Consider the following 18,217-nt stretch of genomic DNA (forward strand, 5'->3'; position numbering starts at 1 on the left):
TAAATAATCAATAGAGCTCCAACCCCTGACCCTGGGGCCACAAATTTTACAATTTTGGAAGAGGCACCCTTACTCATCATAACCATGCACCAAGTTTATCTGCTAAATATACAGGGGGAGAGAAAAGATTTTTAAAGTCACTATGTGATCATTAGAGCCCCACCCTAACTTCAGAACCCCTGACTTAGGACCATGAATTTCACAATTTTGCAGAGGACTCAATGATAAATACAATCATGCCAACAGTTTGACTGCTTGATGTCCAGGACTAAAGATTTTAGAAGATAGCACTAATTTTGATGGTTTGGGCCCCACCCCTCAGGCCCCAGGGGGGCAGGGACCATGAAAATCATAATTTTTGTACCCCTTCACCCAATGATGCTATATACCAAAATTGGTTGAAATTGGCTCAATGGTTCAAGAGAACAAGCTGAAAATGTTCAACAGTTTCCAAACTATGAACTATGCATGATGATGGACAAAAAAAAGATAGCAATAGGTCACCTGAGTGACTCAGGGGAATTAAAAAAACAACAACAGTGAAACAAACAAGATTTTAAAAATATTTACAGTCATTCTAGTTTAAGCAACCATGGGAACACATTCATTGAAAATCAGTTCAAAAGTGCATAAAAAGAATGGTATCTCTTGAATGTACTCTACTTCTGTAGTACGATTTATTAATAAATATCACACAAAAGCCATAGGTGGAGAAGCCTTAGGAATTTTTTTTTCAAAATAGCCAATCAAATGGATTAACAATGACAACTTGACCATCACATTTGAATAATTTTAATGCAGTTAAACCGAGTTGGTTTGCAATCATGATTCAAATACTCAATGTTTCTCCTTCATATTTGTATCAAAATAACAATTCACAAATGATACAGTGTGCCGTAATCACGTTAATGTCACATAATACACGATTAACAGAAAATGCAAGACAGCCTTTGTAGACTAATTTAACACAAAGTACATGAATAAATAAATGAAGCCATTCTACACTTACTAGTGTAGTTTTCAGTAATTCATTACTTAAAATCCAAAAAGAAAGAAAAAAGAAAGAAATAGACAACAGCACATTCATTTCACAATACGAACTTTCTGTCTTTTTGACAAAGTACAGTACATGTATACAGTATGTTATCTCATGGAATAAAGATTGCACTATTAGTAAAATACATATTTATCCTGACAGAGCGCATGTGTGCAACCTAGCGTATCAGTTTGTCAAGAGTCTTAACACTTTGGTAGTGGTTAATTGGCACTGAGTGCGTGACCAGAGTTTGTTTTTTACATTAGGAATTTGTCCTCTTCTATCTAGATGCTATGGAGGAGTGACCAGCATCAACCCTTTCTAATTTTTCAAAATGTTTTCTGGCATTCTTAATGTTGATAAGTGTTGCTGCTGAAGCTGAAAATGAAATTCATATTTTACTGAAAGACACATTTTCTGCCATCAGTGAGCTATGAAGGGAAATAACTCTTCAAGAAAGATAACTCTTGGAACCAGTGATATACAGAAGAAAATTTTTTCACATTTATTTTAATTATAAAATTGTTTTGGTTGCAAACTTCAAATGAAGAAACAATGTAATACATACGTATAGTGGGATCTGACATGACTACCATTACATAGGTATTGGATGTAAAGACATCAATGTATGCTGAGAAATTCTTATTGCTGACTTCCATCCCCTGAAATGTGGCAGCTAGTTTGCTACAACTTAGTTTAAACTGCTTAATGATGTTACTGATCTTTTCAAACCTGTGGAGATCTGGGTGGTGTTTTCTCTCACAATGAGAAATTACCTGCAAAAATTAAACACTCAGAAGACTACAAAAAAGTTAATGCATGTATCATACAAACAAACAAAATTTAAATGGTCACTAGCAAACCTTTTGGTTTGTGTTTTGTAAAGATTAGAAATTATAATTATTTTAAAGATTAAAAATACACAATGTATAATATGCTGTTTGTGTATGCAGTATTAAATAATGATGTGGCATTTATGTCAAAACAGCAGTGTTTTGACATTTAGTGCATGACCCATAGAGGAGCATATTAATAAATGACAAAAATTTGGCATCATAAATATGTATTAAAACACACCATTTTTATTATTACTTAGCTGTCTGTCATATAGTGTTATCCTGCATAAATGTTTTATTTTAATTCCTAACCTACTGACTAATGACATCATGGTTTACTCATTTTCCCAAAGTGTGCTACATGTATATATCAAATGCTTTGAATACTGTTAGATGAAAGTAGGGCATCAGGTACTGTACAGGTATGTAGGGTAAAACAAATCACATTAAATTTTGGTGAAATATTAAGTCTTGGTTTAAACACAGAAGGGAGGATCAGGGGGGTAAGGTATTAAATATAAAAGGACAAACTATCAGGCAATGTTATCTATCACTACTAGTATAAGACACAAGTATGCAAACATATGAACATTTAAAGAATCTTGAATTAAAGTAGCCACCTACCAGAAATGTTGCCCTTTCAAACAGGAGAACTTCGTCTGCCTCTATAATGTTTGCAAAATTGGTCAGATTGGCCTCTAACTGCTGAACATTAGGAATCAGCTGATATACAATGTTGGACCAAGCCTGAAAAATTAAAAAAAAAAACAAAAAAAATCAGTTCTTTTCTATTCAAATACTTTACCATGCCACACAGATAATAGAGATAGAGATTTCTTGTTGCAATTATTACATGTAGTTAAAAATATGTTTGAATCCTTTTTTTTGGTATTAAGTCTGAATAAACCTATAAAAAAATATTGTACCAACAGTATAGTGTAAAAATTGTATTGCAATTACTGCAACATTATGCATTACTTTGATGTGTATCACCCAACCCTATTGACATTAAAAAAGTGTTTCATTTGTCAGCAAAACCTTTTGAAAATACTTGAACCATTTTGTTCATGGAGCTTTTTAAACATTATCTGAATCTTCCTAATGCACATATAGTCCTTTGAACAATATCGTTATTATTTTCAAACTATCACACAATATGTTACAGTATTCTACACTATCAAACATTCCTTCGCTTAACAATACCTTATACAGAGTTTCATCCCAGATAGATGTGGCAAAACAAGTACAGTCTAGTGGCTTTGATAATCTTTTTAGATCCTCTTCTCTTTCTCTGAATATCTGAAATCAATTTATGCATGTAAAATGTCTGCAATATTACTGGTATAAAAATTTCAGGAAATATTGTGTATAAACAGACTCTCAATATTAAAATTATAAACAAACCCCTTAATCTTCAAATAATCTTAATTCTATTACACTGTATTTTTAATTTTTAATATTAATTATAACGAGGTCTGAGGGCCACAATGCTCACCTGAGTTTTAGATTTTTAAAAAATTTTCCTCTTTGATTTCACAATTTTTTTTTAACTCCATATTGTCAATCAAAATCTAGCACTAAGGGAACTATGATTTAATCAAAGTTGAATCCTCAAAATGTTGGAATGCCTCGATATCAATACAATCAACATGGCCCTGTTGTTCTGGAGAAGTTTTCTTCTTGTACACATGCATTGTAAATTATTTTAATATATTCCTATGTAAAACTTTGATCTATTGTGGCCCCATCCTTCCCGGCATTGAATGCCGACCTACTGAAAATGACAAATTCAAAGTGTATCATCGATGAGTTACAACAAAGGAGATTTAGATGGCTAGGACATGTCCTTAGAATGGAAGGATTGAGAATTCAAAAAGTCGCCCTAAGATGGACACCACCAGGAAAAAGACCAAGGGGAAGGCCAAAAACCACCTGGCGCAAGACAGTCAAGGGTGAACTGAGAGACCTTCACCTGACTTGGGGAGGGGCAGAGACCATGGCCAAGAAGAGAGCTGAGTGGTGAAGTCCTGTGTTGACCTTATGCTCCACTGGGAGCAAAGAGGATAGGTAGGTACGAAGGCCCCATCCTTATCCCAGCTGCCACAAATTGAAAAATCTTAAAATCTACACTTCTTGAGGATGCTTCCATATAAAAATGACTAATCATGGGTTTGCTGTTTTTGAGAAGATTTGTAAAGATTTTTTCCTAAATATTCCTATGAAAAGCTTTAATTTCCTAATGTGGCCCCATCCTACCCCCAGGGAATCAGGATTTAAACAAACCTGGATCTACACAACTAATGAAGCTTCCGTATAAGTGTAATCTTTTCTAGCCCAGTAGTTCTGAAAAGAAGATTTTTAAAAGATGCCATGAAATTTTCACTAGTTCTTTATTATCTCCCCTTGAAACAGGGAGTGGCCCTTCATTTGAACAAACTTGAATTCTCTTTACCTTTTTGTAGCAGATTTGTTTGAAATGGCCCAGTGGTTCTTGTGCAGAAGTAGAAAATTGAAAAGTTTACAAAAGAACGGATGGATGGAGCATAGGAATGAAACGGTTCACCACATCATCGATTCACTGCGGTATTTTTTGTTGGTTTGATATACAGTACAAAATCTTCATTTTCAGTTCTGTTCATTTTTCGGTTGGTACTGTTATTTCAGGCCTTTCAAAATCTGCCAGTAACTGGAATACTTTTACCTGGCTGAAATTATGATTGTACCAGCCAAAATATCTGACTGAGAAAAATTCAATAACATGTTTAATTAAAATTGCTTCCACAAGGTACCTCGTTTTTTGTAAATGTACCACCTGTTTTTAATAATTTTCAAACCCCTGTTATTCGATCAGGTTTGGCATTGGTAAAAACACGCTACACAGCATGATTAAATTTTACAAATGTGATTCTTTGATGACTTATACTTTGTAAAATAATCTTTAACAGTCAATTCATTCTAACCAACTTTTTCTAGTCAATCTGCATTTAGATCAAGTTACTGATTTTAGTGAAACAAAACATAAAACAACTTTGAATTTGTTTCCTTCTATCAAAATGTATTGTATCAAAAATAACAGTCCCGGGACAAAATTATACAATAAGTATTTCATTGTTTAACCCCTAATGGAAAGACAGATAGCTAGATGGATGCCAGACAAAATGTGATCAGAAAAGTCAACTTGATCTTTCAGCTCAGATGATCTAAAAATTATGAAAGAATCTGACCATATCTCTCTGATCATCCTGCACAAGGTCCATTTTGTGGACTAGACAAAAGACCTTTGCATCAGGTGAGTTCTGTAAAATGGCCTCCAGACAGGATTGATAGTAATGCATGTCCTTCTCCAGCTCACGACTCTCGACATCAAACACGTAGATCAGGACCTCTACATTACGGAAAATGTTGTCTCTCTGACTTGCAAAATAGTTCTCCATGAATGCTTCTTGTCTGAAAACAACAAATAAATTAGTTCATGTAATTTACCAGGAACTTCAATCTGATTTAATGCTTAGTTGCTTACTATATTGTGAGTCCCTACTGTGAATCAAAGGAGTATGCAAATTTCAGTTGTGTATCTAAAATGTAATTTTGTCATTGTTTACCCTTGATGATAAAAGCTTACCCTCCACAGTCCCAAAGATTCAGGACAAGGTTTCCCAGGAAACGCACATGAGAATGTTCCACATCAACTAAAAAGAGGATTAGTTGAGTTTAAGTAAATGTATAATAATTATGAATTAACTTTAATGTTGTTAATTGTATTTATTATCCAATTCAGTGGGTTCAAGTTCTGTATTTAAAGAAAAAGGTTTAAATCCAAATTTATCTTGAAATACACATATTTATAAACATATTATAAAATACTAAAATGCACAAATTCATTTTTATTTAATAAAACTATGCTTGCTAACAAAGAACTTACACCTGACAATTAAATTGATGTCAATAAACCCAAAATTGAAAACAAATAGTTCTGTACAAGTATTACTTCTCAAAAGTGAACATGAATTGAAAAGTTAACACAAAGCTGCATGTATTAGAGATCTCACATACTTGTAGCCCCAAGTCTTCTAGTATCCCTTGCAATATAATTGGCAAAAATAATTGACCTCATGCTGGTTTTTCCTGATCCACTTTTACCCATCAGCAGCACCTGTTATACAATATTAAATATTGTTTTTCTAACAGTGATTAGAATGTTGTAAGGGCATGTTTAGCTATAGCTGCAATAATGTAGCCCTCTCCGATTTTTTATTATCTGATGTTTTCTCTCCCAAAAAAAAAAAAAAAAAAAAAAAAAAAAAAAGGGAGAGGGCTACATTATTGCAGCTAGTTTAGCTACATTTATGAAGTTTCAAATCTGACTGCCTTGTGCCACTTGTATTCTGACTCAGTGATTCAAAGGCACTGGAAGTTGTGTGCATGTATAAACAAGAGGCCAATGGGCCACAAGCCTAACCTAAGTAACTATGGCCCTTCCTTTTCTTCATCAGCAGATTCTGTTTCTTATATATTCCTATGTAAAAATTTGATTGCCCATTATAGCCCTATCCTTCTCCCAAGAGTCATGACCTGGACAAATCTGAATCTACACTACCTGAGGATGCATCCATATAAATATGATTACCGGCCATCACTTTCTTGTTCTTGAGAAAAACTGAAGATTTTTAAAGCGACAGTATGGCTGCAAAATGTGTGTTTTTCAGTCAAATTTACCAAATATATCATTAAGAAATGAGGTAAAAAGTTGATGTCAACAGTTTCAGAAACATGAATTTTCTCTCCTCAAACAAAATTAATGCAATTAAAATCTACCAGAAATCAAAGGGTCATACAAACTGGAGCAATCTTAGATCTGTTTATTTGTACCACATGAATTCTGAATGACACATGCCTAAACTGTATAGTTTACAATTATAATCATGGAATATGAGGTAAAGGCAATTCTCAAAAGCAAAATATAATAACTTTTCAAATAAATTATTAATCGTTACCTTTTTAATCTGCTTTCAGAATTAAAAATACAAATATTGATGTTTCATGTATTGGGGTCCGAGAAGGGAAAATCACTAAATCATGCGTTATTGCGGCAAAACATCGAAAATATTTTTAAGGTGTTGAGCTTACACTGCTTTTTTTTTTGAAGGCGATGGAGATATGAGAAATGATAACATGTATCAACAAACCTGTTGAGAACCTTCACGAGCCCTGTGCCAGTCTCACTGAGCTCCCGTTTCTTCTTCAGATCCACCAGCAATTATAATAATCTCCCAAGTAAAATTTGGTCAAGAAATTCGCTTTTTCAAGCCTATTTTCAGTTTTTTTCTTCTTGGACAACTTTATCAAGGTAGAGGCCTACCTGGCTACCCTCTTTTACCATGCTGTTTTGTTTATGATAAGTATGCATGCATGAATGGCATGGAGTGTGTAACCCCCAGCATGTTGCGATGTATATATTTATGGTCCATAAATAATTATTAATTCTAATGAAATAAACAAAGTTATTTAGTTATGAAACTTGTAATTTTCTGAAAGTTTATACATTTATGAGTAGTAAAAAAATTCCAGATCTTATCAGAAAATTTGTTGTCGGATGGCACAAAATTCACAAGAGTTTTTTGGCCTATAGAGATGACTATAAAGGGTTAGGAGGTGGATAAAATAATAATAATTATACAGGTTGGTTTAGAATATGTCTAGAATTAGGGGATGTAAGGTCGTTGATTGACCAATGCTGGAATTTTAGTGGCGAAATACGTCCCCAAAGTGCGAAGAAAATCTTGCGCAGTAAATTGCACTTTATTTACATTACGGGATCTGTGGCATTATGGTCAAAGACTAAAATATAAAACCATAACGCTACAGTTCTGCAGTTACTGTATGCCATAATCAGATAATGGGTTTAAAAAAAATGAGAGAGAAAAAAACCATTCAAGACAACTGTAATGTATAATAAAAGTATACATAAATTCATAAAGTAAAACAAATAAATAAATAAATTCAAAATGCTTCATTCCACAAGACCTTCTGTGTCTGTCGAAAATTAGATGTGAAGCAATTATAAATGTAGCAGAGATAACTCGAACCAATGCCATTTCACAATTGATTAGGAATTTTATCTTTCATCCTAGATATAGACCTAAAGTACAAGTACCTACCTTCTTCTTCATTTTTGTTGGTGCCTTAGACATGATTAAACGTTTAACAAAATACCAGCATAAAAAAAAGTTTTAAAATGTCAACAACTGACTCAACTTTCGGATCACATGATATTTACTGCAGAATATATCACTTCGTCAGTTATAGTTATTTTGTCAGTGGACAAAAAATAATCATAAGTTGTTCATTCCAATGCGAGACAAATGAAGTATTAAATATTTTTATTATTTATATTTTTATGTTTTGAGATAACAGGAACGGGGAAAAAATGTTGATTGTTTACTTCCGCACCTGCACGGTTTCGTTTTCAACATATAGATCTAAGTCATATTGCTATTGAACTGAAGATGTAGAACTGTAGACTACTTTAATTTGGTAAATACTCTCTGTACACATACCTCTGTTCTTCATCGAGGAACTAAAAACAAATGTTAATGCGAACAGGTAACGTTAGAGGAGCGAAAATGAAGTCGAAATTTAAATATTAGATTTGGGCATATTTCACATGTCTGTTCCTTGTGAAAAGACATTACCTTGGGTACTAACATTTTTGACCTCAATAATTTGACCTTGGAACTTGATCTTTTTTGAAAAATCTTAATTCTAATTGTTTGTGCTGGGGCTGTCATATTTCACTTGTGACAAGACTTTTTTTTAGGTTCCAACATTTTTGACCTAAAAAATTCTAAAGCTATGTTCATTGTGTTATGAAATGTATCAGTGCATCATACTTAAATTGAAGTTCCAGGTAATTAAAAAAATTGTCCTTTATTGGCTTTAAAATTATGGGGAAAAAATTGCTGTGTGTTTAATCATCATAACACTACTAGTATTAGTATGACAATGTGGATACTGTAGATCACTATATTTTCGCGACACCTTATATTCGCATGATAGCTATCTTGTATTTATAAAGGAGACAAAATTTATGCGAGCTTTTGTGATTATTGTATGTAAGACTGCGGAACATTAACTGGCAAAATTGGAAATATGCAGCTTTGGTCATTTCCATCTGTTACAGTCAAAGCATTTAATAATAGACAACGAAATGGGCGGGTATATTTTGACACAGACGTCCGAGAAAACATTAGATTGAAATTCTAGTTTGAAATTCATTTTCAATCCACCTCAGCTACTCTAGAACGCACAATGTTACTGCTTCACCCAGAAGACAAATAATTTCAATTTCGGAATAGTTTGAAATTTATATAAATCAAGTTTTCTGTCCAGTGTTTTTAAAGAAATGTAAAGGGACAAATATTTGATTTCTGTTTGGTATGTGTATGTGTGTGCTGGGGGGGGGGGGGGGGGGAGGGTGAATGATCTTGAAAATATGAAAATAAATAAGAAATTTTTAGTTTTCTTTTAGTTTGGACAACCCCTATCTGTTTTTGTTTGTAAAACATTTTTCAGTGAAGACAAAACTAAAAATGTTATTCTGTCATGTGAAGGCATGATCTGACTTCACAATTTTTAACACCCCCTCCCCCCCTTCTAGAATCAAATGGCCGTTCCCTGAAAAAATAATCTCTGCCTTCTTTTACTTTTAGGCGTCCTTAAAATTATAGAATAAAAAACTCATATAAATATGAATTTCAAACAACATGTATTTGGGAATTGAAATTATTTGTCTTTTGGATCATACATTCACACTTAAGGTTTGAAAACAGCTGAGGTGGATTAAAAATGAATTTCAAACTAGAATTTCAATCCAATGTTTATCGGACATCCGTGTCGAATTGTACCCGCCTATTTCATTGTGTATCATTAAATGTTTTGACTGTAACAGATGGAAATGACGTAAGCTGCATGTATCCAATTTTGCCAGTTAATGTTCCGGGGTCTTAACCATAACAAAACAAATATATGCGTGAATAAAATCTTTTCCAGTAGACAGACTCGCGTAATTACGTGAAAATAAAGTTCTCACGAATAAAAAGTGATTTACAGTAGTAAAAAGAAAGATTTTAATTTCTTTTCTCAGGTATCGGGTGAAAATTGGCTGGTAGTTGTTCTAACAAACAAGCAAGGAAATAATGGAGAGTACTGGGTCAACATTACTATTTTTTATTTGTATCATTCCTCAAATTCTAGGTAAGCTAATTTTCAGGAAGCGCAAAACACTAACAAAAAGTGTTTTCTTTTGGACTTTGAGAAATTATATTGTATATTAAAGGTGTACATATTAAGTTTATCTGGTTTAATTTTCAACACAGGGTCCCTGCCGTATATCCCCAGGAAAAAATGTTAAAAAACAATTACAAATTAATGAACAGAAATTACTGTTATTCACTTACCTCGGGAAAATACATTTAAATAATGTACATGTGTTTACTTTATTTTTGTCTAATATAATGTTGAGAATACTTAAATCCATTACAAATTGTGTCATTAATTAACTCGCATTTATTCTGTCCTATATTCAAGGGCAGATAACTCTTTAAGTGCATAAAACTGCTGTATGATAAGAACCATTTAGTGTGCAGTCTTTAGAACTATTTGTATTAATTTTAATAATTGAAAGGTACTTAAAGTATTTTGACTTCTCTTTCATATGTCTATGAAAATTAAATTGGTTCATACAGAATTTTTCATTAAAATTCATTTGGATCTGTCCTTTCTTCTATATTAACATTTTGGTGTTAGGACCACATTTCTTGTAATCTAATACATGTACATGTAATCATCAAGGTAATAGCTTGAACTACTCTTAGTAATACACATGTATTTTTCATAAGCAAACAAGGTATTTATAGAGTCCTTATCTTTAAAAAAAAACATTAAACAGTCTTTCTAGTAGAAAGTTTCTACAGAGTGTATTCCCAATTTTGCATGACTGTACTTACTATGTACTTTTTTAGGGTCATCATGGAAGGATGTTTTTGTGGATAATCAGAGATGGTTTGGCTCTTACATGTTTCACTATGAAACAGAGGACTACACAGAAAAGATTAAATGTAGCATGAGCATCTACCATGTCGTGAAAGAGGGTCTAGGAACTGTATATGCTGGCTTTTCAGACCCTGATACAAGCATGGAGTTAGAAGGTATAAACACAGAGAAAATACAGATACAAAGCGTAGCACAGAGAATATGGAGATAGAGGGTAAAAATATACATGGAACAAGGAGTTGATCTGCTTAAGCAATTTAGCATCTAGAACATACAGTTTGTAGCAAGGTGTAAAGTAAACATCAAGAACAAAGAAGGTTATCAACAACTAAAATATACTAATGTAGAAGGCATAAATCTAGAACATTAAGTTAGAAGATAAGAACATTTAGATTATAAAGTTAGAAGGTATGGAGGTCTAGGATATAGAGTTGGAAGGTATGAAGTTCAAAGGTATGAAGATCTAGGGCAAAGAATAAAAAAGGTATGAACATCTAGAACATAATGGTAGAGAGTATGAACATATAGGACATGAAAGGTTTGAACATCTTGGACATTTAGTTAGAAAGTATGAACTTCTGGAATAAGGAAGTATGAACATCTAGGGTATAATGTTAGAAGGTATGTGTACATGATAAAACATGGCACATTTAGAAATGTATAGAATACGAAGGTAGAGGAAGTGCATTTCTTAAGATGCCAGAAGGTACATAAGGCCAAAATAAAAAATAGGTTTGTTTCCCCTAACGCGACCGACCCACTTAAATCGTGCCGACTGAAAAGTTTTTTAATAGGATTATTCGAATATTTATTTTTACTGTTTATCAACTTCATAAAATGCAATTTCATCAAAATTCGTTTCTTATCAGAATGGCGGCTTTTGTTTTACTCTCATTTGGCGCCCACAACATGTGGCCACAGAAGGTTATTTAGTGTTATAAAACAATGGCGATGTATCAATCTTAATATACATCTTTAACTTATTAGAATCCTACACTCTTGAAACATTTCGTGAATTAAATATACCATGACTAAGAAGTGTTAAGATGGTATTTACAAATTGTCTTCTTAAATTAACGTACGTAGTAAGCATGACAAAGCCTGCCTCATGAGCAGATGAGGGGCCCAATTTGTGTATGCATATCAATAAATTTCACTGCATTTCATTCGTTTTGATCTAATAAAAAAGACACTTTATGTATGATTCTATTTTTACTATATAGGACCATAGGATTTGTAAATATATCTTTGTATAATTATTTCATCTTGATAAATATAATTCGGATGTCGTTTCTTCATTCCTTTTATTTATGGGGTAAACTTAGTGACTATAACATTAGATATATGAAACTTTAATCATTTTAGATATGGTTTGGTTGATTTAAATATTGTTTATACAGGTACTCTCTTTTCAAATAGTGTTGAAATCTTTAAAGTTGGCTTATGGTACGGCTTTCTGAGACGTCCAGTGTAATTTTCTTTCCTTTAGTTGGGCCCTTGAAAATAGGTTGTTTCTTTGCTTTAAAATACCTTTAAAAATTGCTGGGTCGACAACATTTGAACACCTGCCTGGTGGAGGGCTCCTAATTTAGACTTTTTCTCGGCACTTATGGCCATTGATCATACATGTAAAGCATCAGTAAGGTATAGCCACTAACCAAAGAGTTAGGGGTCTTACATAATTTATAATTTTATATATTTTAATATTACATGATTTACATTTCTATTTTATACTTTAGTTTTCTATTTCATTCACTCTAATATTTAATTGATACAAAGATGCCATATATTTAAAAGTTAAGCAGATGGCTTGTAAGTTGTATATATGTCTAGTACATTGTTATCTAGTCTTTGAAGTCAATTTAGTTAATCCCCTGTGCAATTATCTTTTGTTACCCTGAAGACAGTATAGGTGTCACAGTAATTAACACTTTACCTTTCCAGATCGCTCTATTGTAAAGATGTCAAACAATCCTGAGTAAATTAAATAATCACTCAATTCCCCTTTAGGCAAGGATTATATTTTATCTAATGAACAAAGAGATAATCTCAGTAGTAGTAGTTTGGCATCAGAGTAGTAAGTTGAGAAGTAAGAGAGTTAGGAGTTAGGGCTAGAGCAGGCAGCTAGCAGACCCAGTTTATATATATGTATATATAATGAACATATATCCTTAATAAAGACTGGAAAAGGATTTATCTTATATGTCTTAATCTTTGACAATTCCATGTCAAGGACAGTAACCATGTCTAATGGTTACTGAGTGACCGAGTGTTTAGGCCAGGTGTGCACCTGCATGCAGTAGGGTGCACTACCTATTCCGGGTGGACCCCTACCCTCCCCTGTCGGCGGTCACAAAGGGATCATCTACATGTATACTGTGACACTGCATGGCCCTACGTTTTTACAGTCTCATTTGACTGACCAGTTTCCACGCCCCACGTCGGGACCTGTGACTTAGAATAAGCTCCTGAATTACGACGTGACTCCAAAACGAAACACTAAAATTACTGCGCCACGCGAGGCCCTTGACATTTTATCTGGGTAAGCACTCGAAGATGATAGTAGGTTTAAAAAAATAAACTCGGATGGCCGATGGTTGAGTATTTGCGAATCTTGTCTTTTTGTAAAAATTCAATTTCAATAAATTTAAAATTAAGTTCAAATGAATAATATTTGTGAATTAATTTACCATACATGTTAAATTTCATTTGTATGATATTCGGTTTAAAAAAAAATGTTCTTTCTTATTTATACAGATATTATTCAATTTTCAGAATGTATTTTCAAAACTGCTGTCAGAAAAAAGAATAATTTACCTACCTACCTACTCAACTTGAAATTTTAGGGTTGGGTTAGGGGAAACAGAGATATTTTTAACGATGGCCTAACCAAATAGCTAGAATAATAGATGGTTGGGTTAAAAGGTTGAAACAAATTTAAGACTAGAGATTAGGGCATAACCATCCAGAATCAGACTGAGCAATTCTTACCAACTATTTTAATAGAACTAACATAATGCTTGTTTTCTTGTTTAGTGAAGGTGGTTTTGTTTTGTTTGTTTGTTTTTTGAAAGGAGTAAATTAAAAACAAAATCCATATCCTTGATTCTGAGTAACTGAGCTTTTGATTTACTTTGTAGGAGGACATTTACTGAATGCTCCAAATTTCACCATTCAGTTCATTAAGTCCACGATATATCAGGCCACCAGTAATCGCATCCCCACCTCTGGCGAGTTTGAAATCACAGGAAGACTAATCCACACAAAGTCAGGCTGGGAGTATCACGCAAATGTTACAAAACCAGTTAATAACTCATTTAGTAACTTAGTCCTCTCAACCTTAGAAGGTATAGTATTATAACCGTGGATTGAAACAGTGCATAATTTTTACTTGTGGACAAGATAAAAAGAATACCATTAACATACTTAATTTAGCTGTAAACAGATACTTTTGCTCTGGTTTTTGTCCACTAATTCAAGTACAGTCAAACCTCAATATCTTGAACTCAGTGGGACCTTGGGAAAAGTTTGAGATATGCGAGGATTTGAGATACTTACTTAGTCCTCTTTGTGTTTTGAGCATGTAAGGCCTGAAGAGGATTAGAGGTATCTAGGGTAAAATACTTAAAGAATAAATGGTTGGGACTTAAAATCACTTCAACATATCCATGGTATTCAAGATATCTGTGTTCCAGATATGAAGTTCAACTGTACATGCTATCATATTATTTAAACAAATATATATATATATGTATATAGAAGCTTTGTTACAAATGTGCTAATTCATGATAACGCTAATCAGTCGAGGTGGAAGATTGTGCTAAATTTTGAGTGCACTAATTTATAATATTTTACAGAAGTCATTCTCATAAAGGAGAGATATTTATATCAGATTCACTTTCCTCTGCATGCATAATACTGGTTAAAGCAGAGTGCAATAATTTGTAATTTTTGTGATTATCTTTTACTGGTAATTGAATAGAAACAAATTACTCCTTAGTTAGTCCTTACTATGTGTATTAAAATTGTTTTTTTCAGTATCTTCCAAACCCCCAGAAAAGGATAGGTCCTTACAGATTGGCCTCACCATTGGACTTTCCCTGTTATTTTGCCTAATTGGAATTGGCATCATGGTTGGCTTAGTCATGTGGGGAGTGCGGAAAGGTTACATTCGACATGTGGCAGCTAATTACAAAAACTTCAAGAATCCTGCTCCTAAATTCAATGTTAAAGAGGGTGATGTCCATATGTAGGCATAGAAAACTATACATTAAAAATTCAAAATTTTCTTTGTACTTGGTAATACATGTATATGTTGTCTACCACCTTAAATGTACAGCAAATTTAAATTTGAAGTTGTATACTAACGAATTTACATGCGTATCTTGTGCTACAATGAGAAGATTGTCCACTGAAAGTGAAAACATGATTGACCTACTGTTTTGTAGTTTGCTTCAACAGAGATTTTTTTTTTAATTTTTATTGTGTAAGAGTCTGTGTATGATTTTTTGCAAGGTTGACTTTCTGTGATTTTTTATGTCAGGTTGTGATGTATGTAATATTTCATCAGGTTGGAGCCTGCCATTTGCTCTGCAATTCATATCACATGTATATAAATATTTGATTTATTTAATTGCCTATGATCCTATTATATTTGATTTCCTATTATACTCATGACATTCCTTTTTATTGTATTAATGGTTGTACAACCAAACTTGTTTTCTGTGAGTATGCAATGTCTATTATACCCATGGCAATCTGTGATCTTAAAAAAGATAATATTGCCTACACCAAGGATTTAGATTTAATTTTGAACTGCTGCTGGTAACTGGTGCAAACAAGCTACTATATTAACTGGATTATCAAGTGCTTTCAGATGGTTGTTTACTACCATACAGGTGTAAAGCGTAGTTTCACTTTTCTGCGACTTGACACAGCTTCTGCAAAAAAAAAAAGTCCTGCTTTTTCGCGACAATTTTTACTGCTTTTCCGTGATTATAATTTTTAGCTTTTCTGCGACTTTTTTCGTACCTCTCCCATTAGCCAGGTAAAACCTGTTGCCCCCTGCTTACCACAAGGAGGTTGTAAACGTGGCTTTGCAGATTTTATCAACGCTGCATCAGTATGACACATCCCCATTCCTTAAAACATTTACTTTTCTGTATGTAAATCCATCATAGATTATATATTTGTCCCCCCGATTCAATTTCCATATTGTTTAAAACCTATCACCGACCAGTGTCAATGCGAGATTCATTCAATTTTTATCACCACGTGAGTAAGCACTCACTACCTAGTAGAACACTTTGGGGAAATACAATTAAATATCAGTAACCGTTTGACGTTAATTGCTAAGCATAACCATTTAAAATAGCGGAGAGGAAGTGTCAAAAAAAGGAGATAACACATAACATATAGTAAAAACCAATCAAGGAAAAGCAGTATAGAGTAGTTGTGGAAAAGCAACAAGGTTCCGAAAATGAAATCACGGAAAAGCAAGTCAGCTGTGTAAAGCCATTATTATCTGTGAAGTTTTTAGTGTGAATAATACACTGGTGCATTTAGCTTCTGTTTAGGAATCTCTAATAATGACTTTATTGATAATCTTTTTGTTTCTCTTTATTTTACTTTTTGGTGAGGGTAAGGTGCATTGTTGAAGAATATTTTTTTTTTACAGTTCATTTTATAAAATTTAAGATCATAATGAAAGTAACACAATTTATGCTGTAATTGAAGTAGAGAGCAGAGAATTTCAGCTTCAACCGATTATTTGAGAATGAATTCTTTGACTTTTAATTCAGAAAACAGATGCAATTATTTGGTTTTAAACAAGTCCAATTCAGTAAAATCATCAGTAGCTTAAACAGGTGAGATAAAAAAAAAAAAAAAAAACGATACTCATGAGATTTCTGAGATTTTTTTAAAATATAAAATGAATTTGCTGAGAACCGTCCCATCTCTATTTTTTTTTTCTTTTTTAGAAAAAAATGCTGTAAAAAGAATAGGATAGGTTTTTTAGCTCACCTGAGCCGAAGGCTCAAGTGAGCTTTTCTGATCACATTTTGTCTGTAGTCCGTCTGTCCGTCTGTCCGTCTGTCTGTCTGTCTGTCTGTCTGTCTGTCCGTCCGTCCGTCTGTAAACTTTTCACATTTTCGACTTCTTCTCAAGAACCACTGGGCCAATTTCAACCAAACTTGCCACAAAGTATCCTTGGGTGAAGGGGATTCAAATTTGTTCAAATGAAGGGCCACGCCCTCTTTCAAGGGGAGATAATAAAGAATTAGTGAAAAATTAATAGCATCTTTTAAAAATCTTCTTCTCAAGAACCACAAAGCCAGGGAAGATGAAACTCATGTGGAAGCATCCTCAGGTAGTGTAGATTCAAGTTTGTTCAAATCATGACCCCCGGGGGTAGGGCGGGGCCACAGTGGAGGATCAAAGTTTTACATAGAAATATATAGGAAAAACCTTTAAAAATCTTCTTCTCAAGAACAGCAAAGCCATGATGAGTCATATTTACATGGAAGCATCCTCAAGTAGTGTAGATTCAAGTTTGTTCAAATCATGACCCCCGGGGGTAGGGCGGGGCCACAGTGGAGGATCAAAGTTTTACATAGAAATATATAGGAAAAACCTTTAAAAATCTTCTTCTCAAGAACAGCAAAGCCATGATGAGTCATATTTATATGGAAGCATCCTCAAGTAGTGTAGATTCAAGTTGTTCAAATCATGACCCCCGGGGGTAGGGCGGGGCCACAGTGGAGGATCAAAGTTTTACATAGAAATATATAGGAAAAACCTTTAAAAATCTTCTTCTCAAGAACAGCAAAGCCATGATGAGTCATATTTATATGGAAGCATCCTCAAGTAGTGTAGATTCAAGTTTGTTCAAATCATGACCCCCGGGGATAGGGCGGGGCCACAATGGAGGATCAAAGTTTTACATAGAAATATATAGGAAAAATCTTTAAAAATCTTCTTCTCAATAACAGCAAAGCCCTAATTGGTCATATTGATATGGAAGCATCCTCATGTAGTGTAGATTCAAGTTTGTCCAAATCATGACCCCTAGGGGTAGGGCGGGGCCACAATGGAGGATCAAAGTTTTACATAGAAATATATAGGAAAAATCTTTAAAAATCTTCTTCTCAAGAACAGCAAAGCCCTGATTGATCATATTTATGTGGAAGTATCCTCAGGTAGTGTAGATTCAAGTTTGTTCAAATCATGACCCCCTGGGTTAGGGTGGGGCCACAATGGAGGAAAAAAGTCTGAAATAGAAATGTATAGGAAG

The 18,217-nt window shown here is 33.6% G+C and overlaps 2 protein-coding genes across 2 annotated transcripts; one reads left to right on the plus strand and one right to left on the minus strand.

Annotated features, from left to right (window-relative positions):
* Nucleotides 1-776: 776 nt before the first annotated feature.
* LOC133180953 (ras-related GTP-binding protein A) lies at nucleotides 777-8,149 on the minus strand. The gene is made up of 8 exons (XM_061315423.1): nucleotides 8,031-8,149; nucleotides 5,926-6,025; nucleotides 5,495-5,561; nucleotides 5,097-5,319; nucleotides 3,076-3,171; nucleotides 2,497-2,619; nucleotides 1,605-1,812; nucleotides 777-1,414 (listed from the first exon to the last, which is right to left on the minus strand). The coding sequence occupies exons 1-8, from the start codon at nucleotides 8,061-8,063 to the stop codon at nucleotides 1,317-1,319; spliced, it is 948 nt and encodes a 315-aa protein (XP_061171407.1). The 5' UTR covers nucleotides 8,064-8,149; the 3' UTR covers nucleotides 777-1,316.
* Nucleotides 8,150-8,325: 176 nt separating this feature from the next.
* Nucleotides 8,326-16,934, plus strand: LOC133180954 (uncharacterized). Its single transcript, XM_061315424.1, has 5 exons — nucleotides 8,326-8,406; nucleotides 10,016-10,125; nucleotides 10,893-11,078; nucleotides 14,064-14,270; nucleotides 14,962-16,934. The coding sequence occupies exons 2-5, from the start codon at nucleotides 10,068-10,070 to the stop codon at nucleotides 15,174-15,176; spliced, it is 666 nt and encodes a 221-aa protein (XP_061171408.1). The 5' UTR covers nucleotides 8,326-8,406; nucleotides 10,016-10,067; the 3' UTR covers nucleotides 15,177-16,934.
* Nucleotides 16,935-18,217: the final 1,283 nt, after the last annotated feature.

This window comes from Saccostrea echinata, unplaced genomic scaffold (assembly GCF_033153115.1).
Source record: "Saccostrea echinata isolate AGI-Se365-2 ecotype Australia unplaced genomic scaffold, CSIRO_AGI_Sech_v1 ptg000008l, whole genome shotgun sequence".
In the NCBI taxonomy this organism is placed as follows: Eukaryota; Metazoa; Mollusca; class Bivalvia; order Ostreida; family Ostreidae; genus Saccostrea; species Saccostrea echinata.